The sequence below is a fragment of the Pongo pygmaeus genome, chromosome 16 (genome assembly GCF_028885625.2).
Source record: "Pongo pygmaeus isolate AG05252 chromosome 16, NHGRI_mPonPyg2-v2.0_pri, whole genome shotgun sequence".
Lineage (NCBI taxonomy): Eukaryota > Metazoa > Chordata > Mammalia > Primates > Hominidae > Pongo > Pongo pygmaeus.
The window spans coordinates 95,002,675-95,027,530 of NC_072389.2; the positions used below are offsets into that span (position 1 = coordinate 95,002,675).

General features: G+C 54.6%; 1 protein-coding gene across 1 annotated transcript in view; it reads left to right on the forward strand.

Annotated features, from left to right (window-relative positions):
* Window positions 1-249: 249 nt before the first annotated feature.
* LOC134738223 (uncharacterized) overlaps window positions 250-24,856 on the forward strand; it is a 36,967-nt gene continuing 12,360 nt past the window's right edge. Inside the window, exons 1-6 of the mRNA XM_063652352.1 lie at window positions 250-649; window positions 909-990; window positions 1,115-1,451; window positions 15,782-15,913; window positions 16,686-16,809; window positions 17,799-17,895. Of these exons, the coding sequence (XP_063508422.1) occupies window positions 250-649; window positions 909-990; window positions 1,115-1,451; window positions 15,782-15,913; window positions 16,686-16,809; window positions 17,799-17,895 (1,172 nt within the window). The remainder of the gene's footprint in view (window positions 650-908; window positions 991-1,114; window positions 1,452-15,781; window positions 15,914-16,685; window positions 16,810-17,798; window positions 17,896-24,856) is intronic.

The window sequence follows — 24,856 nt, forward strand, 5'->3', positions numbered from 1 at the left end:
AACTTAGAAAAGAAGGAACTTGACAGACTGTGGAAACCAAAAGTGTAAATAAAATGACGGAATAAATGGTTAGGAGACGAGCCGAAAAGAAGAAAGGAGCGGTGGCTGCCACGTTCCTGGGAGGCAGTGCCTCTGGAACCCTAAAGAACACTCCCTGGCCAGGAGGCTTCCTCCTGTGGGAGGTACTTGGCTTGCAAGGGGTTAACAGTATTGCTCATGAACTTGGCCTGTCTGTCTGGCTCGTGATGAATGGTGAGACCCGCAGACAAGTTCAGCCTAGGGACCTCCCCTGCTGTGGAAGTGGGAGAAACACACACAGGCGGAGGGGACCCGGGGCGAGTCATCAAGGGCGCGTGGTTCGGCGTGCCAGGCGCGCTGCTCTGCCTGCTCTCTTGGCTTCTGTCTCCCTTCGGCCGATCGCCCCCTATCCTGAAGCTTTCCAATATCATCTGGGAGCCTCAAAGTTTCCTGGGGCCTCCGCGTTGTGCGTCCCAGAACCCCTTGCCCGCCCCTGAGGGAAACGCGGAGCTACAGACAGCGGGACGTCGGGAGCCGGCCCAGGGGAGGCCAGATTCAGCATTTGGACAGCGGCTCTGGGGCGCAGTCGGCCCAGCGAGTTTGCAGGTGCACAGCCTCGGGCAGATGGCGGGTAGGAGGGCCGCAGGGCTGCTCTGGGTCTTGGAGAAGCAGGACCCAGCCTGGAGGGCATCCCCAGCTCCGAATGGGACACGTTTTCCTGAGATAAAAGATCCCTTCTGAGCTCACACTGGGGCCCCGGGACCAGCCAATCCAGCGTGGATATCCCCAGCCTAACCAACACCTATGCTGGGTGGAAAGATAAGACGCCCCCTTTCAGCCAGGAGGTGGACGCCCCTCATGCCCTCAGCTCTCCATTCTTCCCAAAGCAGCTCGGATCCCTGAGTCTGGAGCTGCCAGCGAGGCTTCCAACCCGCTGCTTGCCATCACCTCCCGGGTCGTTGGTGGCTCCGGGTGAGTCTGGCAGCGCGAGGAGGAGAGGGGGGACGAATGGCGTTGCGACTCCCAGGGAAAAGCTGGGAGGCAAGCGGGGCGTGGGGAGGAAAGGCCAAGGTACACGGCTGGGCGACCCTCACAGCCTGCCTCCGCCCCCTCCATTCCGCACTGGTCGGGGTGAAGGGGGGGGCGGGGGGAGCCGCGCTGACGTCACTGCGGGCCGTGCCCGCCCGAGAAGGCGGTGCTGGGAGCCGCTCAGAGCTCAGAGAAGCGGCGCGCGGCCAGGAGCCCCCGCTCCGCCACTGCCGTGCCTGCCTCCCGCAGCTGTCTGCCATGCGCTCGCCGGGGCAGGGGCGCCCGGAGAGCGGCGAGAGCTGGGCCTGAGCCCGGGAACGCGCCTGATCGGGGTGGCGGAGCCGCGGTCCCCACAGCCGCCCCACCCGCGCCGCTGCCTCGTTGGGGCCCGGGCCCCCTTCCCGGTCCGTAAGTGCCACTGCCCGCTGTGTCTTGGCGAGGCTGGGGAGCGAGGGCTAGGGAGTGAGGGCGGTGGCTTCGGCCAGGGCAGCGTCAGGGAGCTGGGCCGGACTGAGAGAGGGGGCTGGGGCATCCCTGCCCGGCCCCCTTGGGCAGCTCAGGCAGCTGGGGCTTCCCTTTGCCGCTGGGCGGGATGAGAGGTGCGCTCCCACTGCGGGTGGGAGGCAGGACTCAGTCATCCCAGGCAAAGGGTTGTGGGGCAGTGGGAAGCACCCAGAGGTGAGGACTTTGGGTGAGCGGAAAGGGGAAGGACGCAGGGTCGGTTGGAAGTTGTGGGACTGCAGACAGGTTTAGCAGAAAGGAAGGTTTCTGAAGTGAGGTTCCTGTGAGTCCCGGGATCGCCCTCTCCCTAGCCACTGCCCCCCTACCCCTTCCTTCTTATCCCCTCCCCCACAAAAAATAATAACCTAGAAAGCAGCTTCCTGAAAAAAATATTTTGAGAAAAATGCACCACACAGCACCCACTCTAGACAAGATTTATGACGTTTTTCCCCCTCTGAAATGGGAAGTTGTTGGGAAATCCTATCCACTCTGCTCCCCACTCCGTACCCCAGAACAGGCCTCTTTGATCTGTCCGTGGGCGTCTCTGCAGCCTCCTCCAGCCTAGGCTCCACTGAGCTGGAGAAGAATATGGGCAGCGGTGGAGGTTGAGCCAAGTGAGGGGCTTCTTTGGAAGAAGGGTTGGTGGGGGAGTTAGTCCAGTTTGGACCCGTCAGAGCAGGGAGGTAACAGAAGCTGGGAGAACTTCCAGGGTCAGATCACAGAAAAACACACTGAATCTTTGTGGCTGGGCAGAAATCGAGGTGCTGGGCCTAAAAAAAGGGAGCCCCCTTTTGGGTCCCCATATCTTGGAGGAGGGGGATTCTTAAGCCATGGAGGGGAAGAGGATGGAGTTTGAGGATCTACCTTTCAATCAAGGAACAGTGGCCAGAGGTTAGGCTAAGTGGGCACTGAGATGGGGGCATCATACAGGGTCCACCTCAGGACTTCCGTTAGCAGTATCTGCTGCTGGAGACCCCAGGGAAGGGGTAGTCCTTTGTCCAGGCCTTTTCAGGAGGGGTGTTTTCAGGTTCCTGCCCAGTTTAGGCCTCCCCAGAGCCCACACCTCAGCTGCTGAGGAGAGAGGCTGGATGTGGGAGCCAGAGGGAGCATTACCGCTCAACTGACCACGTGTACATGAAGGTGGGTGTGCAGGCTCTGGGACCTCCTGGGTGCAGGGAGCTGGGTCCATCTGAGCTGGCCCAGTGCTGGGTCTCTCAGCTAGCAGTCCTGCCGGCCTCCAGACAATAGGGAGATCAGCTTAATCAAAGCTTGGGCCTGAGGAAGGAACAAGGGAGGGAGGGGGCAGTGGGGTGAGGGCACCCTGGACTTAGCCTAGATTGTGGCTGGAGACACTGTCTCCTAATTAAGAACCCGTGGGGCTCAGGAAAGGAGCACTAGCTCCAGGCTGAATTGCAGGCTGGGTGGCTGCGTCTGCCTGGAGTAGCGCCTGGGGAGTTCCATTGGCCTCTGGCTCCCAGCCTTTAGATCAGGGCAAGTCTGGTCTCAGTAGAAGGGTGCCTGCACGGGGCTGTTGGCTAGGGTCAGAACTGTCCCCCTCTCCTGCCACTTAACCACTTAATTTGCTATGTCCTGAAATAGAAGGCACACTCCTGTGGGTTGTTAGGTCCTCTGCACTGAGTTGTGTAACTACCAATAGGAAACAGGAACTTGGGCCAAAGCCAGCTTGGAGTCCAAGCAGCTGCCACTGCCAATGGGTACAAGAGTGTACATATGTATATGCATGGGCAAGGTACCAGCCACCTGTCTTAGGCTGGCTGCTAGATGGAGGGCCAAGTGTGTGAGGGGGTATTGTGCAGATTTGCTGAGTTGAGGGAGGGCAGGATATGGATGTGGTTGCAGCAGGAATGGGCATTTCCGTTGATCTGGATATGGGAGTTTCATGGCCCAGGGGCTCTCTTTCCTCAGTGGAGGTTTGAATATGAAAAATTGAGTCCCAGGCCCTCAGTGGAGGCACCTAGTCGCTGAGGCTTTCTCTTTCTCTGGCTGTTAGCTTCTCCTGGTAGCTGCAGGTGCCCCTGGAGCCTGGGTTCAGGACTGAGGGGAGGAGGTGGAAGAAGTTCAGGGCAAGTGGAGAGGTGGAGAGACAGGCCTGGCAGGCAGCTCTCAGCACCATGGCCAGGGCCGGACCACTGCCACCGGTGCTTTGGCCTGGGTGCCCAGTGGCCAGCCAGACCCAGTATCTGATCTTCCGAAATTTTAGGGACTGGGGCTGAAGGCCAAGGCTAGGGGCTTGGTGTGGGGAAAGCTCATGGAACCCAGACCCAGCCTGAATTGCAGGCAAAGGGGCAATCTAGGTCAATGCTGGTGGCTGGTCAGGTTCTCCCCACTTGGTCTCTGAATTGGCCTGCCCAGCAGTCTGCCAGCCTCAGCTGGCAGTGCCCAGCCCACACAATGCGCTTCTGCCTGGTGTCGACCTGGATGGCTTCCCGGGCTCCTGTTAAGCTGTGTGTGGAAGCCGGCTGCCAACCCACGGAGACTGCAGCTGCCTTGACCCACCAGAACAGCCTCCTCTCAGCAGCCTATGGCCTTGAGGCTCGGTCTTTCTGTGGCTTTCTTCCTGGGAGTGGGGCTACAGTGAGATGGAGGAGGCACTGATTCTGGGGCCGGTCTCACTCAAGCAGGGTGTGGGAGCCTCCCCCTGGCCAGCCTCACCTGCTCCCAAGAAGAGACTCGATTTCCCAAAAAGACCGTGGAGATGTGGCTCTAATGACAGTGGCCTCCTGCACCTGAACCGAATCAAAATCAGGCTTTTAATTCTTTCTCCCAAAGCCCCAACCCGCCCTAGGCTTGCAGGCCGGCCTCCGCGCGCGGCTACCGTGAGTCTCGCGGAGGAGCCATTTTGTGCAGCATCCTGCTTAAATCACACTCCGAGGGGCTCGTTCCTCGCTCTCTCTTCCCCCTCGCTTCCTCTCTTTCTTCCCTCTCTCTCAGGTGAACCATGCTGCTGGGCCCCTCCCTGCCTCCGCAGCCCCACCCTTCCCACCCCTGGGTGGCCCCGAAAGGACTAGGGCTCAGAAGGCCGCCCACACACACATCAAGAAGGGAAGAGGGTGCAGGTTCCTGGAGCTGCAGGAGGAGGGGAAGCAAGGGGCGCCTCCCAATTATGGAAATTCATGGAATTAACTGTCTCGGGCCCAAATTCAGAGCTTCCTTCCTGAACCATGGCTGGCCTCTCTGTTCCTCTGCTGGTTCAACTGTCCAGCCCTTGTTCACCTTCTGGAAAAAGGAATGTGTCTGCGAAGTGGGATTTCGAGGGAAACATGTACATGGCAGGTTTGGTTGGTCACAAGCTGGCTGGGGTGAGAGCAGCATGTCACCTGCTTCGGATTTAGAGTTGGGATGAAATTAGAACAAACCACAGACGAGCAATGGGGAAAGAGACACTTGACAAAACCCAGAACTTGACAAATTCCACATGTGTCATTTTTAGGGGAGTATACGGAAAGAAGGGATTTTTAGTAAAATCGTGAAATCTTTTCCAAACCATCCACTCTTGGCCCCTTCTTTCCAACCCATCCTGCAAGGGTTTTACCTGGCTCAGAGTGGCCCAGTGCCCCAGACCCCACTAAAATGAATCTGCACAGGTACCTCCACCTAACCCCACAGTGCTCACTGTAGACAGCAGCAGTGAGAGTCTCTGTGACTCCATGTATTGACCACTGGAATCTGGGAATCCCCTTGCCCAGTCCCACAAAAAATCTCTCCCTAGCTGTTGAGCTTAAGATTTTTCTGGGGGTATCTAGGAGCAAAGATATTGCATTTTTCATATTTAATCCTTTGCCTCTTGGGGATGGCTGACAGGCGGAGGTGAATCATAGGGCTCAAGGCTGGAGGCTAGCCACAGCAACAAGGAAGAAGGGGGTGATGGCTGTGATGAGCACGAAGTGGTACCCATAGGCCACTCACATCTGGAAGGCTGCAATGGTACCACCAATTCAGCTGCCAGGCTCAGTTTAGGGGTGATTCTGGGAGACCCAAGGTGGCAGTCCCTTTCCACTGCCACTTGGAGTGAGTGGGCCAGGTGTGTGCTGAGAGCTGGAGAAGGAGAGTGGAGGCATGGCTTTGTGCTTTAATTTTTGGTGAAATATGAATTTAACCAGGAGCCAAGAGAGAGCCTAGGACTTCTCCAAGGTGCTTGGCACAATCGGTTTTACACTCCTAGCGTGCCTAGGAACCGAGAGAGAGAAGCGACCCAGCAGCCTGGTACTCAGGGCCAAGGCCAGGGCCTGGCCCAAGTGGAGCATAGCTGAGGAACCTCTGAGCGCCAGGTGTTATGGGAGGGACACCGACCTGCGCTCACCAGGACACTTAATTCCTCCTCCAATCCCTGGTCTTTGCCGCGTGGGCTAGATCTACTGCAAGTGCTGGGCATGGGGAAAGGAAGACAGAAGTTAAAGGTGAATGGCTTCTGCTCTCGGCCCTCCTGTGGAGATCGCCACGTCCTATCACAAGCGTCCCTAAACCTTGTCACTCGAACATTCTTGTCTCCCAAACTCTGATGGTCCGCAGTGGCTACTGGGTTCCCTGGGCCCTGGGGGAAGACGGAGGAGTTTGGGTGAAAGACCAGACGGTGCGCACCCAGGCGCGCAGACCTGACCCTTCTGAGGGCAGAGGGGGCACTTCCTTGCCCTCGGGGCGGGGAAGCCGTGAACGCCGAGGCCATTGTAAGGCTGGGTGGTGCGGAGCGCGGGAAGGGGGCTGGGATTTGAATGGGAGCCTGTGATTGGCCGATCCCTAGACTGACGTCACTTCCCCGCGGGGCGATTAGCCTGCGAGAGGAGGGCCGGCGGTCCAGTGCGCTGGGGGCGGCCGGGGCGCCCGAGGCTCTCTAAGCGCTCGGCGCGGATGCCCTCCGTGCGCCCCGGGACGCCGTCGAGGCAGGCCGGCAGCGCCGGTGCCCGGACGCACGGAACGGGGAGCAGGGGAGGAATGCGCCGGGAGGGCGAGGGAGGAAGGGAACTGGGCGGGGGCTGCGGGCCTAGGTGGCGGGAGTCAGCGTGTGCGTGTGTCTGTCCATCCCCTCTGGCTCTCCGCGTGCGCCCCAGGATCCGGGAACGGCGTCCGCTCAGGCTCCCGCGCTCGGCCGGCAGCAGCACGTGGAGCCCACGGCGCGGCAGCGGCAGTGGCTAAGGGAGGCCCGTTTCTCTCTTTGGTTATCTAGCTGTATGAGTGCCACAGAGCCGTCATAAAGCTAGATAACCGAAAGTAGAAATGACTCTCACAACTTCTGCGTGCGAGCGCCCGCCCCACCGACCGCCCCGGCCCGGCCCGCAAGAGCCAGAGGAGCCCAGAGGAGACGAGAGGAGCCTAGCGCCGGCCCAGCGGACTCCAGCTCGACGGAGCGGCCGCGCCCCGACCAGGTACCTGACCTCGGCTCTCTCTCTGGGGACACTTGCAGTGCCAGCTTTCCCCCAGTCCTCCTCTTTCCTGGTCCCCCACCCCTATACCCCAGCGCCGGAGCAGGAACCCCAAAGTGAAGCAGGCCGGGGAGAGGGAGGGGGTTGGGGTTGCAGAGGGGTCGCTGGAAGGGGAAGGCGCCAGCCTTCGCCTTCACCCCATAAATCAGGCTGGAACAATCCGCTCCCGGAGCCGCGGACGGGGATTTTGGGATGCAAATGGGATGGGAGAGAGACAGCAGTCGGTAGGGGGTGGGTGGAGGGAGTGAATGGGGTGGGCTGGGGGCTGCCCTGCCGCTAACAATGCGGCCTTTATCGAATTATTCGACGAGTCAGCCCCTGAGCGCCATTAGCATACGGCTGGGGGGTTGCCGGAGCTTCGCCCCTCGGTGAGGTCAAGTTCTTGATAATTTGATCACTTTTCACGGGCTCTGGCAGCTGCCTTTGTGTGCAGTTGGGGGGTCTGTGTGCAGCGTGAAGCGGAGCAGAACTGGCGGGGAGTGCGCTCAATGGCAAGGGGCCAGGGCAGGGGCGTCCCTCCCCGACGGGCCGGCCCTGCCCTGCATACAAACCAAGAGCCGGCGGGCGGGCGGGAGGAACCGAGCTCAGTCTCCCGCTACCTCTACGCCAGCCCCGACCGGGCTGCTCCTGCCCGAGCCTCCCCAACTTCCCGCGAGGTTAAGGTGCAGGCAAGCTCCCAGAGCTCCCCCTCCTCCCTGCCCCAGGAAGTCACGACATAAGATGTATTACAATGTCTAGCAAATAAAAAAGCAATTGGGGGAAATCTGAATTCGTTCCCATGGCAACCCAATGCAGCACACCCGGCCACTCAGGCTCCCAGCCCCTCTTAACTGGGCTCAGGGAGTGGGGCTTGCCCCTGCTCAGTGCGTGGGGGTCCCGGCCCCACACAGTGCTAGGGTCCCTCTCGAGTTTCTCATCTGCCTTCAGGTCACTTTTCACCCTGATGCCTTGGCTTGTCCTGAAGCTCAGGGCTCCTGCAGCTTGGGAAACCTCCCAAGCTCCCCAGCGAGTGGCTGTAGACTAAGGAAGGGACCCTGCCCGGCTTCAGGGAAGAAAGGAAGAAAGGTAGGCTTAGACTCCTCGATTGGTAGGGGGGTTTTCTAAGTATATGGGTATGTGAGTGCTATGATAGACAGGCTGAAAGGAACTGGCACCACCACCCAGCCCTGACCCCCATCCCCTCACCCTTTTCCATGAGAGGAAACAGATCTGGGGATCTGAAGTGACTCCCTAAGGGTCACACAGCTCAGAAGGCAGAGCTGGACCCCAGGCCACCTCACGTACATCTTGGCTCACTTCATTCCCTGGAGCCTCTCCCTCGGTGATTTTCACAGCCCCTCTTCTCCCAGCCTTTGCCCAGCCCTCTTGTAAAAATAGAAATATTTTTTCCATCTTCACTCCTGCAAGCCTTTTTTGTTCTTTGCCTAACAAAATTATTTTGAATATAGGGTATATGTGTAAATGGTGAAAATTCAAACAGTACAAAAGAAAAACCCCTTGGCTCTGGGGAGGAGAACTGTGTGGCTGAGGTGGATGGTAGAGGGAGACTTTTCACTGTATACCTTTGGAATTGTGAACCCTGTGAGTGTGTTAGCATTCACAGTAAAATTAAATAAAAAATACACACAAAAGACCAGGCAGGGAAAGTCAGCTGCCCTCCTACTTCGGTCCCCGGTTCTCCTCAGAGATAATCACAGGCAGAAGGTTTTCTGAATCCCATTGTACCCCACCTCCATTTTGAAAGGCCAGTTTCCCTTTTTTTTTCTGACAGGAGGCTGGTGAAGGGTGACTACTGTGTTTCGGGATTCACGAGGCTATGGGCTGCATCCCTTGGGCCGTCCCTCCCTTCCCAACGCACCTGGGAGCCTGTGTGCTGATGGTGACCTCATTTCGGAGGAAACCGGAGCAGCACTTCCTGCCCCCTTGCCCTGCACTCCCTGCCTCCCTCCCTCACCGGCCAACGGGTGTGGGCAAACCCTGGGCCCCGGGCTTCCATCTTCCCCTCCCACCACCCCTACCCGTTTGCTGTGTTGCAAGAACTAGTCCTTCACTTGCCAGGGTAGCTTTGCAGCTTCCCAGCAGTGTCTACCCAGTTCAGATGAGTGTTGTTTTTAAACACCACTGTCCCATACCGTCTGGGCAGGTCTGAAACCCGAGTTGAGGGTCTGATGAAGGAGGAGTCTGTGCGGGAGGGCAACGCGGCATTTTTCCGCTTTCTACGAAAATCTGTTGATGCAAACCTCCTGCTTCAGAGAAAGATCGCGGCAGCAGGGCTGCGGAGGGCGATGAGCATGCCAGTTCTAATCTCCAGGAGCCCATCCCACACCTTCCCGAAACGGCCCTCGGAGAGAGGCCAGAGGCCAACCCATCCGATTTCGGCCTCCTGGTACGAATGCCTGCCCCTACTAGAGCAATGTTCGAATCCCCTTTGGACACTTAAAGCCCAAGGCACAGACTCAAAATTGGGGCCTGGGCCCATCAACTTCTTCTGGCCTGCCTGGACCTGGAGTAGCCGGACGGGTCTGGGGCCTTCTCAGCCCCTCGTCTCCTCCATTCCTGTGCCCCAGGAAGGCCTTCCCAAGCCTCCTCTGGCCACTGGCTCCCCACGTTTGGGCTTCATTTTTGTCTCCGGTTTGTGCTACTCTTTCTTCATCCAAAAAAGCGTTGGAGATCCCGAGAATCTGCTGCAGCTTGGAAGCCAGAGTCTTAGAGAATCTCGGATACTCTTCACCCCATTCCTTTCATTTTACACCTAGAAATGGTGTAAAAAGGCCCAGTGGCTCACGGAAGGTCGCACAGAAGGCCACTGACAGGGCAGCGATCAGTACAGCCACCGTGGTGGGCGGGCGAGGCATCCGGGGCTTCCTTTTCTCTGGTCCACGAACTCCCAACTCCGAACGCTGTGGGACTGCATGGGCCTCTGCCCGGGCCAATGAAATGCGCTGCGGAGAGGAGGCTGCGGCGCGGCCCTGAGGCCTGATCTCCACAGGCCGGAGAGTTCTCTGCCGGCCGCGGCCGGACCTCCCGGGAAATGGGACCAGAGCGCGGAGGCAGCCTGGCCAGGAGGCCTCCTAGGACCCAGCCGCGACGCTGAAAAGCATGAAGGGTCGGAATTAGGCACTCATTTAGCGAGCGTTACTAATCCGAAGTTACAGCGCTAATTCCCTGATCCGGCCGCTCCCACACGCAGCGCCGGGATTAGAGGCGCGGCCGCCGCCCGCCCCGCCCTCATATCCCAAACGCGCCCGCCCCGCGCCCTCGAGGCTGCGGGCTCAGGGCTAATCCGCCGCGCCGCGCTCGCCTGGCCCAAGCGCGCGGCGGGTCGGGCTCGGCCAGCTGGGGCGAGCCGGCCTGTTCGCTGGCTCAGGCGCCCGGTTCCGGGCTGGGCAAGGAGCGCTTGGCCACGAGCCACGGGACAGCCCAGGCGGGACGGATGCTCCCTCCAGGGCCCAGGCGAGGCCGCGCGGTGGAGAACCGCCGGGATTTCTCCAACCCGGGTATGCGCACCCACAGCAGCGGCCTTTGGAGGCCGCGGCGCCATTTTAGTGGACTTCCTTCCCCCTTGGCATCTCTCGTGTACGGTGTGGCTGGGTGTCCCCAGCTCCCCCATCCCGCCCTGACTTTGGCTGCCCCCTCCGCCAGCCTGGATAGAGTGACCAATCAGCTCTGACCTAGGGTGGGATGCGCGTCACCATGGCGACGGCTAGGGCGCCCTGGCAGTGCTGCCCATCGCAGAGGGCGAGTCTTCACTCCGCCTAGATGGGTGTGAAGGGAAGGTGGGGACAGGTGCGGGGGGAAGGGCGGATGGAGGGAGGCCGTGGTGCCTCGCCCCCATTCCCACCCCATTTTGCCTAGGGTCAGTTCAGCTGGGTCAGGCAGGGGACAAATGGATGGTGTGGAAGGGGCCTGGGCTTGTCCTGAGGTGGCTCTTCACAAGTCCTCTCATTCCCCCCAGGATTTAGCTCTGGTATAAAGGCTCATCTTGGTCTCTCATCCTCTTCTATGTCTCTCTTCCAAAGACAGTGGTGTTCAGGAGCCCCCAGATGCTACCCCCCAATTTTCTTGCTGTTAAGTGCTGTGATTTTAGACAAGTCGCCTTCCCTGGGTCTTAGTTTTTGCATCCAGAAGATGGGCTGCTGTGCAGGCTCACGCATGGAAAGCCTTCAGTGCACACTGGCTGTTCTATCAGTGTTAGAGCTCCTTCTCCCCTAGCAGGGAGGGCAAGACCTTTGGGGGCAGGATTCAGAACCTGAGGATGTCCTTTCTGTCCAGGGCAGCCAAGTTTGGGTGTCTCGTGGCTTCCTAGAGCCAGCTTTTCATCTCTTCTCCAGACAGCTGGGAGAGGAGGGGAGGATTTTTAAAAATAGAGCCAGGGTGGGGGCTGTGGCTGGAACAAAACCTTGGTCAGCGGCTCTGAGAATGGGGCGCTGCAGCTCCTAAAGCTCCGGCTCCTTCCTTCAAGCCTGGTCTGGCTTAAGCACCACTTTAAGTGGTCCCGGCATTCACTGGCCAGCCCCTCACCGCAATTGAGCCGCAGGGGTTTGAAAAGAGGGCCAGGGCCTCAATGACAGGACCTTGGGCCAGGCTAATTGGTTTTGGTTCAAGGGGATACTGGATTTGTGAAAAGCTCCAAACTGCCTTTCCCACGCCAGAGCCAGGCCATGGCTTTAAGGAGAAGTGTTCAAGGAGCTTAGGGCCAGGCAAGAAAGCTGGGAATGAGGTGCCTTCAGCTGATGACCCTGCTGTCATGGCCAAGACAGCCCTCTGGTTGGAGAGGGTAGGAAGCTATTGTGAGGCCACTTCCAGGGGCACCTGCATTTATGGCCTGTCAGGTACTCGAGAGTCAGCTGGATACATTCCTAACTTCCTACACGTGGCTGTGCCAAGAAAAGGGCCTCCTGCTTTGGCATACCTTAGTGGTGGAGAGGCCCCATTTTCTCAAGTGGGATCATCCAGTAAAATAAGCCAGCAATGGCCAAGTTTAATATTTCTTGCCCCAGGAGCTGGACTAAACCCAGACTTTTATATGCTGGGGGCATCCTGGACTCCATCCTGAGGCAGGTATGCAGTTGGTCCCAAGGTGATAACCTACTTCTGTCTCTTGAAATGTCCTTACACGACCCTGGGCATGGACAAACAAAGCAGAGATGAGAAACAGGAAGACCTTGGTACTTAAAAAAAAAAAAAAAGGTCAAATATTTCTATTCTCAAAAGTCCAGCATTAATTATGTTATGACTTAAATCTATCATCATTATAGATAATTTTAATATAAATGCCTTGAAGCATGTATCTTAAGGTGTACAAGTTACCTATGTGTTTGGACTAAATGATTGCACATACGTATATATAATATACCCATTCTATGTGCGCATATATATATATATATATATATAAATAAAATACATGGTCTATATACCAAATCATATGCTTATATTAACAATCAGTTATGCTAAGGATGGAGGCAGGGTGGGGTGCTATAAATCATCAGTCCCATTTAAAATAACAACATTGCATTGACTGAGACTAGTGTTTCATGGTTCATTGTGTGTTGAGGGGAGCATTCCTATGTGATCACAGGCTGAAGAAATCCCCTACCTTTTTTATTATCATCCAAATTTTTCACTGTGTTTGCCCACTTGATGCATATAAATAGGAGAAAGGCACTTTGAAGAGATATAGAACTCTGTGTATCACATTTTCCATTTTTATTTCAATTTTTAATTGCCCAGAGCCTAATTTCTGTGGGCCTCTGCTGATTTGCACATTTGAGATTCATGTGTAAATATGCATGTGGCATGTGTGCCCGCCTGGGCCTCCTTATCACAAAGTGTGCTCTCTCGGTGTTTAAATACACACAATCCACATCGACACATGATTATGGGCTTACGTATTTGCTTCTTCTCTAGAATCGGGTTAATTTTCCCTTCGCTAATCCTCAAACCCATTAAGTTCCCCACCTCCCCACCCCCACAAAAAATTGCAAACCCTACCACAGACCAGTGGTCTCACCCCACTTCTCCAGCAAGCAGTTCTCCAGGCGGGGTGCTGGAGTGAAGGTTCCTATTAGGCAGACTCCATTAATGTTACCAAATATACCCTGGCACATTTACTCGCCTACTATGAAGTATTACCATAAATAATTAAAATTAAACTGCACTTGTCAAAATAAATGAACAAAGTAGAGTTAGTGATGTCTTTGCCTTGATTTGCTTGGTTTGCTTATTCACTAATTTGAAGAAAGAAAGTGAGAGAAGGAAAGAAAGAACACTGCTACAGACTGCCACGGGATGGGCAGAGGAGATCGGGAGAGAGTGGAGAGAGAGAGAAAGAGAAAGAGAGAGCCCTCAGTCATCTGCCCGTGGGTTTCCAGTCATTGGGGCACTCTGGGAGGCTGGAATGCAGCCTTTAACATCAGCCCATAATGAATATTGGGGTGTGGACGTGGAAGGAGGGATTTCTTTGTTTACTGAGGAATGGCTATGGGAGTGTGGGGGAGGATTGCCTTTTGGGATTAAGGAGTGGGCTTTGTTTTTATAAAGGGCCTTACTTCTTTTCTGAAGTTTTCTGCAGCTAATTGATTCAATTCAGACATTTCTCCTCCCCACCTGGGCCTGGCCGCGAGTTTCTGAGATGTGCACAGCCCCGTTTCCCCATCTGCTCTGGCGTCTTTTTCCACTGTGACCCTTGAAAAGGGTGTGAACCTTCACATCAACGAGATCACAGGCTATGGGGAAAACAGTCAGGGGCCGAGAATTTGTATGGGTATGTGTGTGATATAAACGCACATACATATACATGCACATATATTAATAGCGGTATAATTTACACCTAGAAACAGATCATAGGTGTACAGTTCTGTGGGTTCTGACAAATGCATTTATACTCATGTAACCAACACCCAAGATAAACCTCGTTTCCTTCATTCCAAAAACTTCTTTCCTACCTCTCAGCAGTCAATCCCTGCCAGTCCCCATTCTGATGTCTCTTACCATAGATTAGTTTTACCTATCTAGAGTTTCATATAAATGGAATGTATGCCAGGGCTTTTGAAAATGAATTTATTTCGAGTCTGGAGGGAGCACTGTCCTGGGAGGCCTGGTTGAGCTTGTGTCCAGGAGCACTGGACTTGTGTTAAACACTGTCCCCTTGGATGGGCCCAGAAGTCAAACCTGTCAGATTTTTTTTTTTTTTTTTTTTTTTGGTTGAGAGAGCTGGTATGGGCTGGTCGTCCTCCAGGAGAGCCCTGTTCTCACCCGAGGTCTGTTAATGAGCTGGGGACAGGTGAGCCTCACACGTTCCAACTTGGCTGCCTTCAGTGGCATCCAGGAGCAGTGGTGAGCTATTAATGGAAGGTGCTGGCTTTGTGCTAATTAGAACTTCCTTTCAGCTTCCATCTGCGCAGACACTGGAGTCCCTCACTGGTCAGCCTCGCCATCCCAACCCCCCTCAGTTTGCAACCTAGTTTTTGTCCCCCCCACCCCCTATGAATTAGAGGGTGCTATGAGTGGAGCTGCTTTCCTCTATCTCTGGTCAAATCCCGGCTGTTTGTGTATTGCAGAACTGTACTGGGTGGTATTTCTCAGGGCTTCTCTCTCTTGTTGGGGTGGAGATGGACTTGGAAGATGGAGTTGGAAAGGGATTTGGGCACCATGGCCACCCTCTTGGGTAGGCTGAACTTACATCATCGACCTGAGTTTGTTTTATGAAAGACTTCTCTCCTCTGCCCTCTGCAGACTGTGACTTCAGACCTTTGTCCTCTCCATTACCCCTAGTCCTGATGTCTCCCAAGTCTGATGGTACCCACCCATCTCAACTACAGCTGCCATCTTTGCCATCTCAGGCAGCCTACAGGTGGGGGCTGTGTCCTTGGCCCTCTTCTGAAAAAAAAAAAAAAAACAATTTTTTTCTTCACTTTTGCTTTTTATTTCTTTCACCTCAGGCCCAATGGACATATATATATTTTTTAATGGAGGTTGTCTCTTACAGAGGTTTCATTGAAAAAGCAGAAACAATGTCACATTAACGTCATTTAAAGAAAAAGCACCTCTCAGAATGGAGGTTGGGAAAGCTAGAGTTTCTTGCCTGAATATCAGTTGGGATGAAATCCCTTGTAAGGAACTCAAGAGAGGAGCGTTTCCTCAAAATGCTTTCTTTAGCTCCTGAGTCTCCTTAGGTCTCCACTGGGGTTGTGTGTAAAAATATCAAGCCCTCCCTGACAATGCATCTCATTCTCTTCTGCTTGAATTATCCTGATAATGAGAGGTCACCCACTTCTTTGACAGTGTAGACTAGGATTTTAAAAATTGGGAGTGAATTATTGGACAGTGTGACACTTCACCAGCTTCCCTCAAGGTTCTGGATCTACACTAAAGAGGGGTGGAAATGCTTCTGGGGTGTCCAGAAGGGCTGCAGAAATTCCCTGTCACTAGTCATGGGGAGAACAGGACTGGCTTGTCTCTGTGGCCTCTTCTGCCTCTGAAGGTGACAATTCCTGATTTGAGGCACTAGGGTGGAAGACTCAGGACTATCCAGGACCAGGTTAATAAACTGGCAGTCCAGATTCCAGAAGGGCAGCAGCTGGGGGCTGGGGACATGCCCATGCCTGCGGGACAGAGTTCTTTGGCATGCTTTGGCCTTTACAACTCTGTATCCTTGACAAGTCACAGGCATCTCTGGGTGAAATGGGGACAATAGTACCCATACCTCCAAGGGTTATGTGAGAATTAAGTAAAATATACAAATAAAGTGCCTGGCATACAGTAGGCACTGAGCAAACGGTAGCTCTTTTTTACAGGCTGGGGCAAGGGATGCATATAAATGTCTGGATCTGAAGTTTGAAATTCCACCTGCTGGAGACAGTGAACACCCCAGTAGATACCCCAAATCGCATAGAAGGACGGATGACCAGTTGCCTTCTTCCCCCAGGGTATGCCATACACACTGGGCCTGAAGTGGGATAATCGGGACCCCAAAAAAACGGCTTGTGGAGCGGGGTTGCACATGGGTGTAAAGTTCCCAGCTTGGCTGCCTGGGGAGGGGGAGCATATAAATGTCTTTAGAGATTTGAAGGGACTAGGATCTGGACTGACTTGTGTTGCCAAGAGGGCTGGGGCTGGGAGCCAAGGGGTGCTGCCGGGAGGCCCAGGTTAGCTTGGGGTATGGCATTTTTAACAGTTGGCGCCTGCGGAAAATGGCCTGGGGTTCCAGCTCCGGAAGGTTCCAAATCTCAGTATTCACGAGTGGCGCTGTCCTGAGCAGCCAGGGTTGTCCCGTGGTGGTCTCGGGCAGGTTCTCCGCGATGCGCTTGCTGTGTCGCAGGTGAGAACCTCACGGTTCTCCATTTCCGGAGCTCCAGCTCTGAGCAGGCAGAGGGTCGCTCCCCTCGCCTGCCCCTGCGGTAGCCAAGCGGGTGGCTGGAAGCGTGGCTAGCTGGCAGGTAAGGAGCTCCAGGTGAGACGGAACACGACCCCCAACCCCCTTAGCCGGTGCCCCACCCAATTTCTCTCCTGCGTCCTGGGAGGGCATGGTTGAGGCGCCACCGGTGCCCAGCAACCTCCCCAGGCTGTGGTTGTGACCTGAGGACGCGTGTGTCCTCGCCCCCAGGCCACGGCTACGCGACCCTGAGTGCACCTCCAAGAAGGCCGGGCACGTTTCTGGGCGGGCGTGGGGGTGCCTGATATCTCCGCTCTATTTTACAGTTACTCCCCTGCTGGTGCCTCCCTCCCTGGCGCGGTTCCCACCTGCGATCGGCGCCCTCTTCGCAGTCACGAACTCGCCAGCAGCTAGCAGCACTGACTAGTAGGAGGGCCCGCCGGAGGAGAGGTGAGCGACCAGAGCTAGGGAGTGGGTGGAGGAGCTGGCTGCCCGCACCCGCACTCCGCTCCAGATGTCTCAGACAGTGGGCTGCGGGTTGGGAGGTTGGCGTCAGGTTGGTAATACGCCTGTATTCTTACCTGGGTCACCAGCAAGACGACTCCCCTCCTCCCTAGGCCCGGATCCAATGTCATCCCTCACCCTCAACCTGTGAAATGGCTTTAACCATACACCTGCTGGCTTGTTGTGCTCTGTGACACAATTTGGCAGAACACGGCGTGTAGCACACAGTGGGCGCAAAGTAAATGGCGGCTCTGGCGGTTCTAGCACCGGAGGCGGCTTCTTGGACACCCGGCGTTCGCGGGAGCCTGAGGCGCTCGGTTGCTAGAGCCTTAGCTGGGAGTGGCGCGGCTGCTTCCCGCCTGCGCAGGATCAGGGCGGCCCCCGCGGGCCTGGATCAGGATCCAGAGCTAGGGAAACTGGAAAAACAGGCACAAACTCGGAAGCCGCGGTACGGCAAGAGCCTAAGCAAAGAATCCTTTCCAAGATTCACACCTCGTCTACACCAGGGCACCGCCTGGGCCTACGGCCTTCCGAACCCGAAGCGCCCGCAGCCCAGAGCTGGCATCAGGCCGGGAAGGTCGTCGCAGGTCCCAGAGTGCGGGCGCGGGGGGCGCGCGCCCACGGGACGCCCGGGGTTGGGTAGGCAGGAGGGAAGGGCGCCAGCCGGCCCGCGGCTGTTTCCCCTCGGCCCGCACAGTGGGCCCGGGAGGCCATTTTGAGAGCGCGAAGAGGGGCGGCAAGATGGCTGCGTGGGCACCCGGAAGGTCGCCGCGCCAAGGGCCCGCTGAGCCCCTCCTCGCATTCGCCCAGCCGCGCGGCCCACAGAAGCGGAACGCGCGTCGAGAGCGCCCTGTCCGCTCGCCCCAGACAGATGCCCGGTTATTCATTACCCCGAGGCCTAGAGGAAAGAATGGCTGCCGTCCTCCTGTCCACAGCCCGCCGGACCCTCCGTCGCGGCTGCCGGCTCCCCGGAGCCGCAGCCACCGAGCCTGGCTGTGCGTGTCGTGGCTGCTGGGGAGAAAGAGGCGTCCGGTAAGAGACCCCCTCACTGGGCTGCCCACCCCGGGCAGGGGCGGAAACGGCCTTCCCCGCGTGGGGAACAATGGCGTTATTTTGGAGTCTGCAACCGCGAGCGCTTCAAGCTCTTTGATTATTTTCGAGGAGTGTTAGGTGCGTGGCTAACGCCCGCGTTTTCTTGGAACCACGAAGCCCGAAATGGCGAGCGGGCCGAGGCCGCCCGCCTGGGGCTGAGTGTGGTCCCGAGCGCAAGGATAGCCACTGTCCAGGGAGCCGTGGGCCTCGAGACCCGGGCGGGAGCTGGCGAGGGCCTCCATCGTCCGTGTGGTTGGGACTGAGGACCGGCCTGGAGGCTCCATTCACACCATCCCAGGGCAGGCTGGGGGTCAGGTGCGGATGAAGCGGGCCGGGCAGTGGAGCTGCATGTTTGAGCTTGCCCTCTCCATGCCTAAGGGCCAGAGCTTCTGCTCTTCTGCCTGCTTTGCCCCTATCCTACCCTCGTGAATAATTTAAGCACAATCACTGTTTTTCTAGCTGTCCGCATTGACCCACCGCTGCCTTGAAGCAGGTCCCAGGCATGTGCATTGATATGCCAAGAAACTTCAGTAATACTAGTTTGTCTCTTTGGAGTCCCACTGTGTGCCAGGGCTAGTGCTAACAGCTTCAGGAGAATTCAGCCTCACCTTGACAGGTAAGGTGATGATTCACTATTTGTGGCTTTTGCCATAGCTAGGATGTGGCAGAGCCGGTTGTGGACTTGGGGCTATCTGCTCCAAGGCCTGCGTTCCCAACCTGTCTCTCTGCACATACACAGCAACACAGGGATTCATCACGTTTGTGGTTTCATCTTGCAAATAAGCACCAAGCCTTTCCTGAATCCAAGTCCCCATCCCCACACAGCCCTGCCTCACAAGTGAGGGCTCTCCTGTCATCCCCCAACCTCTCAGTCTAAAGCCCTGGCCTCAGATAGATTGTGTGACTGAATAATGTGTTTGTTCTGAGCTTCCTGGCAGCCAAGAAAAGCAAACATGATGGTTTATAACCTTGTTTTTAAAATGAAGCTCATCAGGATTTTAGAGAGATGAACATTTTTCCTGCATAAGACTTATAGAAAATGTAAAGCTTAGTGATTATGTAGGTCAACTGCTCATGTCACTGATGAGGAACCAGGTCCAGAGAGGTTAAGTGATTTTCACCAAGGTCACAAAATTATCTCGTACAGTGAGGACTGAGACCCAGGGGTCCTGACTCCCAGTCCAGTTCCCATCCTCTCATGACCAGGCTTTAGTGGGCTTCTCAACTTGGCGATAGTTTAACTGTGGTCTAGCGACTCCATTCCTCGCTATAAATTGCTGAGACCTGAATGCTGCCTTGTTCGTTTCTTTGCCCCCAGTTCCTAGTGCTGGGCTGACCTCATCATTGTGGGTGTCTCTAAATATTTGATAATTGAGTGGGGCTAAAACCTCTGATTATGAGGGGATGGGGGCGGTGGTAAAGGGGAAGTCCCTGACTTCAGTTTTCTAGGGGGCCTTTATTTTTTTAATGTTAGGTTCCTGATCCTTAATTCCCTAGGTCTCTCTCCTGGCAGGTGGTACGAGGTGGGTAGTGTGTTTTCCCTTTTGGCAGTCATCCTATTCCTAACTGCCCCATCACATTATTGGACCTTATAGGAAAGGGTCATTTGTGCCTCGGGGGACTATGTTGTCAGTGACACCTGCAAGTCCCTTTGGGTGAACTGAGGGAGGTTTCCCCACCAGCACAATGGCCATGAGACCTGGCCAACTCATTCTTTTGTCCTCTTTGGGTGGAGAGTCAGCCTTTCTGTACTTGCTCAGGTTTGATTCCCACGGTTTAAGTACAAATCACAGAATGTGGCTTAGATTAGTAAATTTCCATGGCTCCCAAAAGGTAGCATTTGAATCCCTGGCATGATAACTGTAGGTGCTGAATAAATGTAGTGACCCTGCAACAGACCAGATTCTCTGGAATTCTAGGCTGGAAAGGTGTCATCCCTGGGTGTGGGGAGGGTTGTGCTTCTTGATGGGAGCCCCCGTTGGCAGAAAGGCTCCAACAGATTCTGGCCAAATTGTGTCATCTTTGGGTAGAATCTGCATGGGCAAAGCAGAGTAGGTAACTAGGGCTGGTTTGCAGCTAAAGCCCCAGCTGTGGAAGAAAAACAGGGTTCAGCTCCCCAGATTAGTTACTGTCTACAAGGATTAAAGGCCCCAAATAATGGCTGGCTTCTCCCCTCCCTTGTGCCAAGGGAAGACATGTAAATACAGCCGCACGCCAGCTTAGGCAGTAGATGTGTATAAATCGAATTTAGCAAATCAGATCATGGTTTAAATGCACTATTTAAAGCAGTCCTGCAGTGAAGCCTTTTACAAAGGGAATAATCATTTTGTGATGCTAATCATCAGCCTCCAATTTATCTCCTTTGTAAGTTCAGATGTTGGTGCACTGGGTGTTCTGAAATTGGGGTGCTCTTGTGTAGGGCTCTGGTGATGGCTGTCTGCCTTCTTTTTCTGACCTCTCATTTTAAATGGGTGCATGTCCTGTTTCTCACTGGGGGCCTCAGGATGCTTGTCACTTAGCCTGATAGCTCTCATCCGTCCCACTTATCTTTTTATAATCTGATAGAGCCCACCATTCAGCTGCTCCTGGCTCCTTTTTTGAGATTTTTGCCCTTCCTGGGGAGAAATACAAGCCCTGCTGTTCTTGAGGTGTTAAAGCCAGCTCCCTCTCTGATCTGAACCGTCTTTTGTTTCCCTGAGCTTCTGGTACCTCTGATGCAGATCCGAAAGATGATCTTAGAGTTGACCAGATAACACAAATCAGCCCTGAATTTAGAAGGCGAATTAAGTGCAGCCACCCATTTGCTGAATAGGCAATATCCAAAATATTCTCCCCATTCATGGTAAAATAACTGAGGCCTGGATGTTAAAGTGACTTTTCCCACAGGTTAAAATCAGGACTCCAAGGAGAACCTGTCTCCCAATTGCTATAAAAGTGTTTTATATGCTGAGCTGTAGTTCCTTTCTCTGCAGAGAAAATATAATCAAAGACCATCTGGGTGGGAGAGAAAGAATGAAGAGAAAGAAATGGATCAGAGTGGAATAAAGGAAGTGGGCAGGAAGCTGGGGGGCTTCGAGGAGCCTGACCTTGCTTAGCTTACAGGCCCTGATATAGTGTCTTTGTCAATGCTGCCACTATTGACGCGTTCCTCGGTAATTATGACTGTGTGTTGGCATGGCGACTCGGAGTAAGAAGACTAGAAGCACTGGGTAAATGCACGACTTGTTCTTGCCTTCTAAAGCAGAGAGGAGCTTTTGTGGGTAGTTCCTACAGGGATACATGGTAGAAAATTCACCAAACCCAGTGCTGGAGTGTGAGTATTTACACCCCATAGGAGCCAGGTGGCCCTGAGCATAGATTGTACAAACAGAGGTCCTTAGCAAGACTGGCATCTAATGCAGAGGTCTCCCAGAGCCTCCCTCTTGTGTCTTCCTGTTGGTCTTTGTTCTTTAGCCTTGTAATGTCAAGTATATTCATTTCTGCTCCTTTCCGGGTTGTCTGTTTCAAAATAGGTTTATGTTGCAGTCTCCCTGAATTTGATTGATCATAAAATTATCTATTTCATAGGCCATGACTATGTATTTAGAAGCTGAAGGGAAAGGCTTATGGGCACAGCTGGGGCTTCCCTTTCTATCCTTGTGCCCTTTTCTTAGATACTTGGACCACATTCTCATCCTCTTCTGAAAATGGGGAGAAGTTGCTGTTGTCAAGAGCTGTGCTGTCCTTTATGATAACCACTAGACACACATGCTGTTGATCTCATGAAATGTGGCCAGTGTGGCATGTTGAAATGATAATGTTGGGTTAAGTACAATATATTGTTAAAATGACCTGTTCATTCTTACTTTTTAATGAGGCTTCTGAAACATTTAAAATTATACTTGGAACTGACATATTTTCATTGGACAGTGAGGTCTACACTAGATGCTCAAGACCTCTTCCGTCCCCAGTGCTTAGTAACTAATCCTGATCTCCCCCCAGGAGGCTTCTGGCCACACAGGGCTCTGTGCATAGAGGTCCGTGGAAAAGCTAGAGACGAGGCAAGTAGAGAGCCTCGGGCCTTAAGGGGCTTTTAGGAGTGCCTAGTACAGCCCTTTAAATGGGGATTACCCCCCAGTCCTTGGAGGCAGAAGTCGTGGTTTGAATCTGCAGGCAACATTGTATTTTTCAGCATTTAAGGTTGGGATAAGGCAGCCAATGGGTAAACCCCAGAAGAGTCTTTGGATGAAGGTTTAGCAGTGCCCCAGTGGAGTTTGAATGGGCACAGCTGTAGATGACAAGAGGGTCATCCTCCTTCCCCTGTCCCTAGCAGTGATTTCATAGTCTCCCAGATGTGCAGAAACCACAGGGCATGGGAAGGCAGCCATGCATCCCAGGTTCGTGCCAAACCCACTTTCAGCAGGTTTGTTTCCTTTGGCCCGAGGGCTCCTTGTCACCCCTCTCCTGGCTGCCCCTCCTCCCCTCAGCCTGTGCTGCTCTCCGTGAGCTGGAGCTTCTGGGATGCATCTTGGCTCAGAGCCAGCGTCTTCTTGGAGAGGCCTCCTGCCCTGGCTCCCTGCCAAGCCTCAGGGCCTCAGAGAGATTTTCCGGGGAGATGCTGGGCTCATAGTGCTGTCAAAGGGCAGAGGGGCCTCAGTTAGTCTTCTGCCCTTGGAGGACCCCTGGCTGTGGGTCTGGGCTTGCCTCCAGCCCCCTTTCCCCCTCAGAAACTCCAGTTTCCTCCCCTGGAAACCCTGGACTGGGTTAAGGGCCTTCCGGCTCCAGTAAGCCTTGAGTTTATAAAAAGAAGGCCCCTCACATGAGCCTGGGAGGCCAGGAAGGGGTATCGAGGAGGCCGTAATGAGTCATGACGATGGGGACAGGAACCATTTACTGAGCACTGACTCTGTGCCAGGTTCTGTGCTAATACTTTGTATATTGTATCTCCTTTGAGGACCATCTCTTGGGGAGAAAAAAGAATAGTAAATTTGACCAGGGATTTGCCCTTCTTTTCTAAGCCAAATGCCATTTGGGTGACTGCATGGGGTGTGTTACAGGAGCTACAGCCCTTGCATAGGGGGGAGTATCAGCCCCCAGTGAGTCCTTGTCTCCCAAGGAATCAGCCTGGGCTTTGGGAAGCAGCATGAGTTCATTTGGGTTGCCAAAGTATGCCTCTGCAGTGTCTCCTGCTTGGGGCTGGCAGTACACCTGGAGAATCAAGATGGGAGGGCTCCATGCTGGGCCCCTGGGAGCCTTGGTGCGGTGCTAGAGGGGTGAGCAGGATAACACCCAGTCCGGATTTATCTCCTAATTGTGTGCTCCATATCCTTGCTGTGCCTCAGTCTGTAAAATTAGGGGGTTGGCCCAAGCCTACCAGCCTGCCCACAGTGCCAAGGGATTGTGGCTGCTCAGGATGATGCTGGCCTTTTGCTTTCTGCAATGTTATATCCCCCTTATGTAGCACGCATGGTCTTCTGGAGGAGGGAAGGGGGCCCACATCCTCTGTCCCATCTCATCTTGTCCTTAAGCAGAGAATGTCAAGCCTTCCTCCTATCTGCCCAGTTCTGCACCATAGCTCCTGCTGTCTCCTTAGGTTAGGAGAGGTGGCAGATGCCTCTGAAGGCATGTTACATCCTTGATGAGTGCTGGGGAAAAAGGGAGTAAAGAAACAAGTCTCAAGTTTGTAGCCACCCCTTCCCTTTGAATCTGCAGCTTCTTTTACCCAGTATTGAGTCCACTGTTCTCTCTTCTACTGTGGGTGACAGACTCCAAGACCATGGTGGTATGAGGCAGAGGCAGTGTGGCCCAGTGGGTATCCAGGTGCAGGGGTTGGTCTGACCTAATTCAGAGCCCACAGGACACCCCTTCCCCTCTTCCTCTGAGCCAGTTTTCCCATCTGCAAAATTGGGAATAGTAATACTTACTTTGTGACACTCATGATGCATCCCCCATCTTGCTGGTCTGTTACGAGTAAAGACCAGGTAAGGTGGCCAGCAAGGGACCAGGGTCAGCTCTCTGTTAGTCACTCTACAACAAGCTGTGGTGTTTACAGACCAGCCATAAAGCTCTGCAGTGCAGGGAGAACCCCTGACCTCTAGGAGCAGAGAAACTAGTATTACCAGCCTAAGGCAGCACAAAAAGTCCAAGGGGCAGATTGTTTTGATGTTTTGTCTCTGTCCTTGGGAGTTAAGAGAAGAGGAATTAGATTGGGGCGGAGAAGCCTCACTGTGCCCAAACAGGTCTTCTAGGCTGTCGAGAGGGCAAGACAGGGCATCCCTGCCAATGGGGAGAACTCTCTGACCAGGGCCTTGGAGGTGGAGATGAAGGAGCAGGAGGAGTCCTGCTGGACTGGGTCTGAGATTTGGGTATAGGTCAGGTCAGATGGTGGAGGATAAGAATGACAGAGGTAGGGAGCAGGCTGAGAGAATTGGTATGGTCACCATGTGCCAGATGGGTGGGTACGGGAGGCTGTCAGGCCTTGTGCTGCCCAGGCCAGCCTGAGCTGAGCAGCCACACCCACCCTGTGCCACTCACCTCTTATGGTTCCTGGCCTGGACGTCAGCAGCCCCAGGGCTGTGCTGTGGAGCCGTTTCCCACTTTGCAAGGGAACTGCGGGGCTCTGAAATTGGAAGCCTTCCCATGCCACACTGTATTTTTTCTTACCACACTCATTTATTCATTCAATGTCTATTGACCACACATTATGTGTCAGCCTCTGGGCAAGGCCCTGGGGATACAGAGAAGGAAACCACATTCCCTGGCCCAGTACTTTCGCTTGTGATGTGGAAAGGCATATATCCATCTAGAGCTGGAAGGCCAGGCTAGCGGGGGTGGTGTGCTAGATTAGCAGGCACTCTGGGTCTGACAGTTATCATCAGTTTGTGGCTTATTGGCTTTCCTGCCCCTCTCCATGTCCCAAGAG